Source organism: Diabrotica undecimpunctata, chromosome 6 (assembly GCF_040954645.1).
Source record: "Diabrotica undecimpunctata isolate CICGRU chromosome 6, icDiaUnde3, whole genome shotgun sequence".
NCBI classification, from domain to species: Eukaryota; Metazoa; Arthropoda; class Insecta; order Coleoptera; family Chrysomelidae; genus Diabrotica; species Diabrotica undecimpunctata.
The window spans coordinates 130,803,441-130,816,847 of record NC_092808.1 but is presented as its reverse complement, the minus strand read 5'-3'; the positions used below and the strand labels follow the sequence as shown (position 1 = coordinate 130,816,847).

At 33.1% G+C, this 13,407-nt stretch overlaps 1 protein-coding gene across 1 annotated transcript; it reads right to left on the bottom strand.

Moving 5' to 3' along the window:
- Positions 1 to 5,729: 5,729 nt before the first annotated feature.
- LOC140443902 (uncharacterized) lies at positions 5,730 to 13,268 on the bottom strand. The gene is made up of 7 exons (XM_072535411.1): positions 13,022 to 13,268; positions 12,772 to 12,963; positions 12,479 to 12,703; positions 10,296 to 10,445; positions 10,105 to 10,240; positions 7,103 to 7,217; positions 5,730 to 6,733 (listed from the first exon to the last, which is right to left on the bottom strand). The coding sequence occupies exons 1-7, from the start codon at positions 13,130 to 13,132 to the stop codon at positions 5,737 to 5,739; spliced, it is 1,926 nt and encodes a 641-aa protein (XP_072391512.1). The 5' UTR covers positions 13,133 to 13,268; the 3' UTR covers positions 5,730 to 5,736.
- Positions 13,269 to 13,407: the final 139 nt, after the last annotated feature.

The following is a 13,407-nucleotide window of genomic DNA, read 5'->3' as shown; positions in this document are numbered from 1 at the left end:
ATAATAGTTTCTCAGCTTTTTGTGCAGTTAAAAGAACATTATCTAATGTTGCATTCGATTAACATAAAACGATTACCAAAATATTAAATAAATATAATTAAGTTTAAAAAAACCGAAGAGCGCATATTCTAGTTTTGCAGAAGGACTACCTTACACCCTAGTAACGGGACTGTAGATCACTATATGGTATAAACCGCATGGCGACATAACTTTAAAAATTTCCGTTGTGTTTCTGTAGCACCACATTTTGTGTGTATAGATTGTGTATATAGTGTAGAAGATGAGGGAAATAGAACCTACGCTAAATTTAAAAGTGTTGTAGTGAACGCGAAACTTCAAGGGCCTACCACCGGTCATATTACAATAGGTAAGCCGAACTTATTTCGCAAAGTTTTCGGCAATGGTTGATTTAATACGTTTATTAAGTTGACCCCTGACCGACACAGTCACGTTTAGAAGGCAGCAAATATTGTTTTCAAAACTTACCTAATAACATTAAATTAACTTACATATAGAGAGCAGTTTGGTTATTTCTAACATATTCACTAAAATACTAAATTAAATCTCTAAATATACATATAACAATGTACACCAAATTGAAAAATGAGTAGGGCAGTGTTACAAATAATTACAAAATATAAATAATATCTATCAGAAATTATGTTTACAATAATTCTTAATATTTTAAATAAGTCGTATAAATGCATAATGTATGAACTTTTAGCAGAATTCTCTAACGCTAAACTATATTATTGTGTAATATGAGCACTGAATAATCAATAACGAGTTAATTAACAAAAATCAATTGAGTTTGTCTCGAAAAAGTAAGGTAAGTTTCATTACTAACAACGTAGGTAGCTTACTATCGCGAACATGATTTAGTTTCTATAAAGCCTTGAATATTGCCTGAAGGGTGGTATGTCCTGTACCACCAAACAGGCTCTTACAGGCTAAGTACCACCTACCTTTCACAACTGATCATGATCGTTACCTATTACAATAAAGCGCTAATTGTACAGTTATATTCAAAAAAAGGGTACAAGTATTAGAAAGAGAAGTTAACGTCATCCTATTTATGTAAAACCGGCTGGGATTTTTGGAGGTTATCAAATGTCATAAGTGATCAAAAATGCAACTCATAGACGTCAAAGACGTTTAATTTGATAGAAGGTTTAACGTTACGTACAATAAAAAATTAATATGCCTCGTCATTTAAGTGAGATTGAAAAGGCTCAAATAATTACAAAAATGGAAGAAGGATGGTCAATTCGTGCGCTAGCAAATTTCTATAATAGAAATTTAAAAACAATCTTCAGAATTAAGCAACGATGGGTCCAACAACAATCATTAAAAAGAAAAGTTGGGCGTTCCAAAGTATCCACTCCTCAACAAGATGTTGCTTTAGTTCAATTCTTAAGAGATAATCCATTTGCGACGTCGAAGGATTCAAGGATTCATACGGGATTTCCTGGTGCCCAACCTACTGTAAGCAGAAGGATCAATGAATCTGAATTAAAAAACCGACCAGCTGCTAAAAAACATTAGTAACTGTTGAACATCGGCAAGCAAGAGTAATATTTGCACTAAACTATATTTACCGCAACCCACAATTTTGGAACAACGTCATTTTTACTGATGAAAAGACTTTTCAGTCGACCTATAACGGTCAAATCCGTGTTTATCGTCCAGCCAATACTAGGTTTGAAGAACGATATATTCACTCTCATAATAAATCTGGACGTTTTTCTGTAAATGTATGGGGTTGGATTAGTATACATGGACCTGGTGTTTGTTGGCGATTAGAGGGAAGATTTACTGCCGACAATTACATTAACGTTTTGGAACACGTAATGCTCCCTTCTATTGAGTAATTGTATCCTAATAATACTTTTATATATCAACAAGATAATTGTTCAGTCCACACTGCCCATGCCGTAAGGAATTGGTTTCAAACGCAAAACCTGGAAGTATTGCCATGGCTTGCGCACAGTCCAGATATAAATCCAATTGAAAACATTTGGGGCATAATTGTTAAAAAAATATATAAAAGAAATTTTATGCCACAAAATTCAGATCAATTGTGGGATACAATCTTAGAGTGCTGGGAAGATCTTGATCCAAATATGATATCTAATATAATTCAAAGTATGCCAAATAGACTAAATAAAGTTATAGAAGCAGACGGTTCTATCACCAAATACTAAATTCTATTTGTAACAGTCATTAAAATTATTCTTTATATAATTGTTGAATAAATGGTTTCGTCTAATTAATGCTCAACGCCAATGATTTCTATTTTTAATAACCTGTGACATTTGATAACCTCCAAAAATCCCAGCCGGTTTTACACAAATATAATGACGTTAACTTCTCTTTCTAATACTTGTACCCTTTTTTTTTAATATAACTGTACCTAACTCGTCTGACTGAAATCCATTACAATTTTGTCAAAACAACCTGTCAGTTAACAAAAATATTTTACAAACTAATTCCGTTGTGTAAAAATAAAAAAGTAGGTCCAAAATAACTAAATACATAACAAGGTTATATTATTATAAAATAATAATAATAAACGGAGAAATTTACCAAAAGAGCATGATACTTTTGTCACTTATCGTTTTTAACAAATATATATGTTGGGAATAAACTGCAATGACAAAATAATTTCCATTTTCAGATAGGAAGGTGTTTCAAAATACCAAAAAAGTATTCTGAAGAGTTGTGATGATACAAAGACAGTTTTAAAACCGTATGAGGAAATATTGGCAGCAAACGTAGTCCAAGGAAGCGAAAATAATCTGAATTAAATACTTTGAGATGTGGAGAGACATATGATACGGAGCTATGTCTAAATATTGTCGCTCAAAGAAACAATCACTAAAATAATTTTGATAAAATAATCTATTTGGATTATCATTATTATATTATATATATTATCACTAAAATAATCTATTTGTATCTTATACCTTTCCATTCATAAATTCCAGTGATATTCGATTCTGGATCTTCTCTGATGATAAGATCAAAATTCATTTTTTTTAATTGTTATCGTTAAATGTTTGGCAGTTTTATTTATTATAACAGCATTGGGATACTAACTGCTCAGTCTTACATGACATACGACGTATAATAAATAGTCCTCATCTTTGGTCCTATAGATCTCTCAAGAAGAGATCTCACTGTGGCAAGAAGACTTCGAATCGGACAATTAATCCATGGTTATCGGTCACCTAGCAACGGACACTCTTGTCAAAGCTGTCAACCAAATTTGACAGTCAAACACATACCAAATGCCACCAATATTCAGCTACAAGACGGTATCGCCTTAAACCAGATGTACGAGATATCCTAAACAACTCGAATTAAATAAACTCTGTACTACAATTTCTTAAAGATGCGCAGTTGAAAATATGATTTGATTGTACTGTAACATATTGTTATCTTTACAAGTACTGTTGCAGAAATAATGCAATCAACAACAAATAATGTTTTCCTATGCTTTGTCGATTTCGAAAAGGAATTTCATAGCGTAGATCTAATAAAATGTTAAATTCTTTATAGAACATTAACTTAGATGATAAATAACTCAGATTAAAAAGAAACTTATAGATGCGCGGTCTATTCTGCGATACACATATCGATATCAAGCTAAGATTGACTTATAAAAAGCTATATTTAGTTTGTTATAAAAAGTTATGTTATCTATGGAGTTAAAAAAATATTAAAATAGGAAAATAAATTAAAAATAAGAAAAATATAAATTAAAATAAGATAAATCAATTAACTGGGTCGTTAGCTACGTAACGAAAAGTACTACATTCATCAACTGATAATTAAGGGTAAAATAGAGGGGAAACGAGATATTAAAAAAAATTGTTCTGAATGCATAATATTAGAAAGTGGACAGGACTAGGTTTGGAAGAACTTATGCGTACAGCTGAAGATAAAGAAAAGTTTACCACCATAACCGCTAACCTCCAATGATGGAGACAAACATAAAGAAGATATTTGTTATAACATTATTGTAATCGTATTTGAGCAAATGACCATAGAGGCCTACAAGTTATTTTTGAATAAAAAAAATATCCACATTAACTAAAATATATACATATTACAAGAGGTGTTTAGATGATATTTAAGCAAGCCTTGAATTATCTACAGTTTACCTACATATAACGCATTTATCATAACTCTTATTTATCACTGTAAAAACAGAAGGAAAAACGACATTAAAAGAAATATAAAGATCTAAACATTGTATGTAGACTGCTTACAAAATCTCATGAACCTGACTCACTCATTTGGTGACGTCAATCACTTTTGACAGCAAGACAGAGTCGAACTAGTTTCTGCATTAATAAAATAGTTAGAGTTAAAAATTTACTGTTTTTCTGCTAACAGTAGTTGACCGATAACGCTGTCATCGCCTGCCAACGGCTAGCCCTCTCTCTGTGTACCCGCACTCCCACCAACAACCTACTACTACCATCGATCCGCGTTGGAGATCAAACACCGGCAAAAGTATAAAATGCCGTGAAGAACGACGACAACTAACTTCAATCCGGAGTATTGATTGACAAGAACTTACTCGGCCTCTGAGTACTGAACAGAACCCACTACGATGGAGAATTGATCGACTGTTTCCGTTCCACACCTAGCCTGGGTCGAGTGTTGACCGGCCGCTCCCACAGTCTTTGGGTATTGACTAAAGATCTTCCTTAGTCCTACCCGTCCGAATGCCGCTAGCATTTATTTTCCGTTTACCGGCATCAACGTCTTTCGTCTTATCTTATCTATTATCAAGCAAGCAAGTGGTTTAACACAGAAAGTAACAATAAAAAAGTGGTAAATAGCCAAGGAAGGCAAATTATCTTTAACTTTTATTTAATTATGAAACGGGAAAACAATTTAGGATATTTAGAACTCTTTTATTTCTAATAGAGTAAGTAGCTCAAGCAACTGGTGTCTCAGAAATTACGGTAGAGAGGGTAATTAAGGAAGATCAAAACAAACCATTAACTTCAAACTTTGTTTCGTCCAAAAGAAGCATTTGCAAACCCAGCCACAAGCCATCGGTTACTCCATTTGAGGAACACATTATAAGAAATACCATTTATATATACATCGTTAGCGTAGGCCAGTTTCATGTGATTACAAACATGTTTCGCTTATTAGTCGTGATTATAAACGAAATATAATTGTTAGACAAATCAAGTAATATTGTGAATTAAAATATATTTTGTTAAGAGTTCGTTTAAATAAGGACCCAAAAGACACCCCGCCCTATCATCAACCTATTTATTAACACAAGAATTTTGGAGAAAAACCTGGCATAACAGTCAAAAGAACAAAATTTATAAGAAAACTGAAAAATACAACGCATCCTACCTACTTCTAACGTAAAATTTTGTAGTTTACGTGAGCTGTGTTTTACACAATGTGCAGATCCGATCCTGCAAATGCCACGTAATTCAGTATGGAATTAAAATAGTCAATTTTTTAGGATCCTTTTTTTGGGCATGCGTATTTCCAAGGTTCATGAGATTTTGCACCAACTCTACCTAACACATGTATCAATTTTGTTTTAAACAATACAACTTTTTTGGGCTTCAATAAAATTGATTATTTTGGACTGAGGCTTGCTAATTAACATAATAAATTGAAGTTTTAACTTCGTAAACAGATGATCAAATTCTACCACCACACAAAATATTCACATATCAATAAAAAAACTCGTTAAACATTTACATAATTAAACTCCGCATTGGGCAATACTCGTAGCGGAGTACTTCTTACATTTCCTTTAGGAGTAGCACAAAATCTTTTGGGAGTTCCTTTAATTGGTAAGGTTCTTTTAATATGAGGAACTGGAGTGGTACCTCCCATTTCCTTGACATGGTTCTCTTTATTGACTTCTGAAAACTGATTGTATTTTTCTTTGATTAAAGTTCTTTTAGGAGTAACATTGCTACTTCGTCTCAAGATACGTCTTTCCCTTCGTAGAGATGAGTGTCGCGAAAAATTCTTGTCATCAGAAATATTAACTGAAGATGAAGACTTTCCTAGACTATTCTCAGATTTAAAGCTATGTGTGTTGGACTTAAACGTTATATGGGAAGTACTGCTAAAAGATGGAGTGCCAGTTACATTCACAAAATTCTTATTAGTCAGTGGAGAAGAAATGCTACGAGTTAATTTAGTTTCCGTAACTTCACGAGGTACATGTTGGACATGTTGAAGGGAGTTATTTCTGACAAGTTCACGAGATCTTCGACGTATATTACCGATTTTACGAGCACTAGGCGACCGAATAATTTTCTGTTCGGAAGTTCTAATTTTCAACTCCTTGCTCAGTCTTCTCGCCAGCTGGTCAGTTCCCGGACTTAACGCTTCAGCTTGGCCAAGTGTTTTCTCGTATTCTGATTGGATATCTTGTATAATATTAGCTTCCCGACGAACAACGGTAGAAGTAACTGTTTCTAGTTCAAAACTCAATCGTTTCTCTATAGCCGATACTCTGTTTTTAATCTCTTCATACTCAACCTTTGGAACACGAACGTACGCTTCTTGGGAGGAGTTAAGGCTGTCCTCTCGGGGTTGGTACAAGACAGACTCCCTTTTTTTTCGTCGGAGATTGGTCGCGGACGTAATAGCGGACCATCTACGTTGCAAGAGTGCCTTTTTGTTACGTTCTGGCTCTGGCTTGTGTTTAGTGGATTTGTTTTCGTAGGAACTGAAATTTAAAAAGTATTAGATCGTATTAAAGTATTAGAACGTATACAAAAAAACTAATATGCACGGTTTAAAAATATTCAATGTTTTAATTCAACATTATTGAAATATTACATGCCTTCAAACACTATTAATACATTCAATGTACATGTCATCTCTTCGTTAGATACCTTTAGTTTAAATCAATTTTCAAACATAAATATGTTATCCAAATGTAAAAAAGGGTTAACATATTCAATTATCAATTTCTTACTTCAAAAATTTTGCAACTAAAAAACTAATTTAAACAATAATGGATTAGTACATAAATCAAACTACATTATATGTAGCACATGTCAGCCGAAAACACAAATTTGAAATTATAACTTACCTATTTTTAGTCATGCGTATGGAAGGTGTTAGAAGTAGATCGGGAGTGACTGTGTTAACACCAGGTATGTCATCAGACTTGTTAGTAACAATCTTTTTGAACCCATTAAAAATCCCTAAAAGCATATGAAAATAATGTTAGTGAATGATTATTATCCATTCCGGGCCTGAATATACGAGTCGTGTTTTTTAAGTAAGTACCGTTTTGGATTAAAAAAAGACGTGCAAAAATATGGCAATAATTTTATTTTTACATGAAAGCCTGTACCTTAATCTACTTTTCTACATAATTTCCGTGAATATTGAGGCACTTGTCATAACGTGGCACCAGTTTTTGAATACCCTCCTGATAAAATTATGCCGCCTGACTTGTTAACCACTGCATAAGAAATGTTTTGACTTCGTTATCGTCTTGAAGACGCTAACCGCCCAGGTGTTGCCCAGGTGTTTCTTCAAGTGCTGGAACAAATGGTAGTCGCTGGGCGCCAGATCAGGGCTGTATGGAGGATGATCTAGAGTTTCCCATTTAAATGATTTGATGAGATCTTTGGTCTGATTAGCCACATGTGGACGGGCATTGTCGTGCAGCAAAACGATACCCTTACTCAACTTGCCACGTCTTTTGTTCTGGATTGCACGACCCAGATTTTTCAATGTCTCACAATAAGACGATGCATTGATTGTCTCATTACGAGGCAGAAACTCCACTAGCAATACTCCTTTTCTGTCCATGATGAATGTCGCCATTCCATGGATTGTTGTTTCGATTCTGGTGTGACGTAGGCCACCCACAATTCGTCACCAGTAACAATTTGGTCTAAAAAATCTTCACCTTCACTGTGGTACCGCTTAAGGAAAGTCAATGCACTGCCTAAACGTTGGGTTTTGTGCAAATCTGTCAACATTTTTGGAACCCAACGTGAACACAATTTCCGGTAATTCAAGTTCTCGGTAACAATGCGATACAAAACACTACAAGAATACTGAGGAAAGCAGTCGGACAATGATGAAATTGTAAAGCGTCTGTTTTCTCTCACCTTTTCGTCCACTTTCTGCACCAAATTTTCATTAACGACCGAAGGACGCCCACTCCGTTCTTCATCATGCACATTTGTGCGGCCATCTTTAAATGCTCTCACCCATTTCCTTACTATTTCATCACTAATAATGTTTTGTCCGTAAACTTCAACGATCTCACGATGAATATCGATCGGTTTTACACCTTTAGCACTAAGAAATCGTATAACAGCCCATACTTCACAATCAGCGTGACTCACGATTGTTGGAGGCATCTTAAACACTGGAGTAAACAAGTATACAATGAAGAATCAGACTGTAATGGCGTCAGTGCGTAGACAAGAGATGTAGGTAACCAGCTCTCATGCGCGGAACGCTGACCGTAGCGCTGCAGCGGCGGAATCGCAAAACGGTACTTACTTAAAAACATGCCTCGTATGATGGACATGCTACAAATTCTTGGGAATGTGTACTTAAATAGCTTTAACGCTGTTCAAACATAATTGCAACATAGTTACACTTTTGTAGAGCGTATACAAGGTGTACAAAAAGAGTAGCGGCGTTTTGTTTTTATGCTGGAGTTTTAACAGGTAGGAGTTCGTGGGGTATGCTCACTACTTCGTAGAGTTTCAGTAGTAATGGACTCGTATACGAAGATGTATTATGTTTTTTGGTTGATCAGTTGTTTTGAAAATTGAAGGTTGCTGATTAAGCGTATAGCGACTAAAATTTGCAAATGAAATACCATTGAGAATAACTAACTTTGAAAATATTGTGTTAGCGACGAACCTCACATTCATTTAAACAGACACGTGAACAACACAATTTTAGCAGCTGGGTAGAGAAAAATCCAAAACAGACACATCTGCTACCACTCCTTAGTCGAAATTTCATAATCTGGACTGCAATTTCCGGTAAAGTCATCATTGGTCTGTATTTTCAGGAAGACCAACGTGGACAAATACTCGTGAATATCGAACGTTAATGCAGGCAAACAGTGGATTAGATTGGTGCAAGTTAGAGAAAGATGGAAGCAATTGGGAGAGACTTACATTCAGGAGTGGATGGAAAATGGTTGACAAAGAGAGAGAGAGAGAGAGAGAGAGAGAGAGAGAGAGAGAGTGAGAGAGAGAGAGAGAGAGAGAGAGAGAGTGAGAGAGAGAGAGAGAGAGAGAGAGAGAGAGAGAGAGAGAGAGAGAGAGAGAGAGAGAGAGAGGGAGAGGGATGTCGACTACACCAACCGCCTCCATGGAGATCACGCACAGCACCTTTCGTTGCTATACCAAGAAGAACAGCCAAATAAGGTTATATATTGGTTTCTTTTCTTTTTTTGTGACGGGCTTTTTGTTTAAAATAAAACATGTTTTTTTTTCTTTTTTTACAATTAAAACAAGTCCCATATTTTGATAAATATTTTCCTGTCGAGGCTCAAAGTCAGTCATCATGTCAAGTATATTACAGTCCACTGATCTCTGTCCCAACTGTCTAGTAAATTTAGTGATTATTTTTTGCTATGTTGGTGAAATTAAACCAATTGCTTAATTTAAACAAAGGTTTAAATATTTATTTTTGAAATTTTTTAGCTGACTATAGATTAGTGTCTACACATATAATATTTTTAATTTTAATCAAAACTAATGATTATACACTCCCATTGTTTATGACAATTCTTCTTTTTTTTTGATAAAAGAAGTCTGTATCAGGAAGTTTATTTGGGCTATTAATACTGAGAGGTAGGAATTTTTGTGTTATATGTTTCCGACAATAAACCTGTCCAAATACTCCCAAGCCGCGTGAACAGACTATGTCTTAAATTGTACCACATATAAATATCATTTACACACTTTTACAATGGTCTTAATGTACCTAATATTATGCTGCCACCAATAGTATTTCAAATAATTTAAAAATAAGTGATCATGTCTACAGAACCATTAAGATTAAATGTGATGAATATCAATAAAAAAGAAATTTTTATTTACTTACTAGTAAGTGATCCACTCCTTCTCCTTCTTTTTACTTTTGGACTCGCTAGAGCCAATTCACCTGGCCTTAAATTCCCAACTTGTTCAAGAATGGAATCAGGTATTAGTCCTATACTATTTGCATTATCAATCATTATCTAAAAACACAATTTTATTAATGTATCCTGCAACAAACACTTGCACTTTACATACTTGCGTAATATCAATGTTTTTCTTGACCACCAGTTCATTCTTTGGAGATATTTTTTCAGTCAGGGTAAAAATATTAGGTGCTATAATAAGAGATAAGTTGTATGAATCCATCCTATTACTGTCTGAATGCAGTGTGATCTCGTTAAAAAACTGAAAAACATAAAATAACTTAGTAAATCAGAAAATATGAATTTAAATTAAAATCTGGAAAGTAAATAAATTGAAACAGTAATCTTAATGTAATTATCTACAGTAAGCGCCACTCTAGTAGACACCAGGTACCTAATGGCTAGACTTATTTGATGTACTTCGCTAATCCTGCCGGTTCTCACATGTAACTTTCAGCCGTCACTCACAGATGGCGGCGCATGTTGTTTAATTTGTGATTGATTTCTGCTGAGAAGCACGTGGGAAGCGAAACTATTCAATATTGTTTTTCCATATAAATTTTTATTTGTATTATTTAATGATATTTATTTCTTAAATTATATTTTTATGTAGTTTCAAATAATTTCGTTGTTTTTGTTCCAAAAAATAAACACATCAGTGAGCTTATTTTCATATTCTTTTGATTAATTACTTATTTTAATGTACTACAAAATAATATATCACCTCGAAAATATGTTCTGTTTATTGAAATAATATAAAGTACATATTTTACAATACAAACTTTTGAAACATCATTAATAATTGACGTCTTTTGTGAAGTTACAATAGTATATTAAATTATAATTGTTTTTCTGATAGGTGTTATGAGCAAAAAACTATCAACACAAAACAAATCTGTAGCAGTGTGATGTTTTAATACAAATAATCGACCTACAGTGGACTCAATTGTCAATTAAACTAACTAAACAAGTTTTTGCTTATTTACTTTTATGAACTAGTTACTTCTCGGTGTGCAACAGTGCAACAAGGGGAAGTGATCAGGACTGTACCAGTGCAATGTGCCCGTGTGTCTATAAGTGTGGCGCTTACTGTATACAAGGTGGGCCACTCAAAAGAGTCCACTCTGATATTTGGCAATAATCATTAGATTTTGTCAAAATATTAAAACAGGTCAATTTTTATACCAAAAGGGACCTCTTTTAATGATATAAATGTCATTTATCACCCACCTCCCTTCCATTAGCAGAACATTTAATTCTAAGGACTTAGAATGACTATCAACTAAGTTGCTATTAACAAGTCCTCACAGACACTTTGTTAAGGACTAGCAACCCAAGTGGAGTCTTATGTTGCCATATAATCAACTCCTTTTGTAACTTAAACATCATAGTTTTTAATTTTAAAAAATGTAACTCAAAGTTAATCTAACAACATTTAAGCAGTTTTTTACCCATATATTTAGTGGCATCAAACATGCAGATAGCACCGATGATGAAATATTAATTCCGAAAACCTTCTGTGATATAGCCGGATAGAGTTTTTATTATTATACCTTTTACAAAGGAAATTTTTTAATATATATTTTGTTTTTAATTGTGTGAATTTATTTATATCTCAACACATATCTTTCACTCATTCATTTGGTATTCCTAAAAACTACTGAGAATAACTTATCATAGGCCAGACTAGGTTCGAGTCTTCCTTATGCCTTCTACCTGTTCCCAGAAAAGTATCTAGTCTCTGTCTAGTCTGATTTTTGTTTTGTGTGCTTATAGCCATAATATTTATCCATGTTTGAGCATATGGTTCATCACACACTGATTTGAAGTGTCAGTTGTGTGAGTTTTTAAAGCATGCATCGATAGATAGTGTAATAATATATATATATATATATATATATATATATATATATATATATATATATATATATAATATATATATATATATATATATATATATTTATATATATGTATATATATATATATATATATATATATATATATATATATATATATATATATATATATATATATATATATATATATATATATATATATATATATATTATCACTGTCAAACCAATGCCATTGCGTGATAACTCTACCCTTCATACTCTACCCTGATACTTCTACCCATATAATTTACAAGATAATAAGATCCAAGATACAAACATCTTTAAAAATATACTTTCTGAAGTTCTTCCCACAGAGGGAAGGTAAAACAAAGAAAACAATGCAAGAATTAAGTAAATTAACAGTGAATATAAATTAATACTAATAAAGGATTTAACTCACCTGCATTAAAAACGCTAGCACATTTAAATGCTCTGTAGGGATTAAAAGACAAGCCAATAAAATAGCTTCAACCTTCTTCTCTATTATTGAACATCTCAGGAACAACTCATGAAAGGAACAAGGTATTAACGGTTCAGGTAGTTCTCTTAAAAAACATTTTAAAATAACAGCAACGTCTATCACATGATGCTCTAATCCTAACATGTATCCTCTGTTTAAAGAAGCCTAAAATACAATTTTTATAGAACATATGAATCATTATGTCATCGAAGTTAAGTTTATTACTAACTCACTTTTATTTTATTCTGGCGATTCTTTGAGCCTTCTTTCCTAAACAAACCTTCAGTCTCAACTTTTGATAAAATAAATGAACACATTTCATACAGTCGTTTAGGTACAACCAATTGTTGACCATTTCTGAGCGTAACAGTCTCATTTTCAAGCTTTGAGAGAGCTACATTAAATAATTGTTTGTCTTTTGAAACCTACGAATTTTAAATTTAGAATACATGAATACTATAAATGAAACTGTATATATACTACCTGTACGGTTGGCCTGGAATACTTTATTCTCGGTTTAGCGTTGAGTTTTCTTAAATTTTTAATTGCTATAGTTCTAATTTCATCTTTTTTATTTACGTCGCTTATAAACATTTTTAAAATATAAAATTATCATACCTCACTAATTAAACTGACTTTTTGACAGAGACAGTTATTTGCAATTGACAGGACACAGTTATATTCTTCTTTTTTTCGAACTATATACACATCGATTACTGGATGAAGAAGATGAAATACTGAGGAATATAATTGTCGAACCTAAAAAAGAAGAAAAATATTTACCGGTATTGCCGATGTTATACATAGATATAGATAGTATATTAAAAACAAAACAAAATATTTAAATATTATCAATGACATTTTACTTA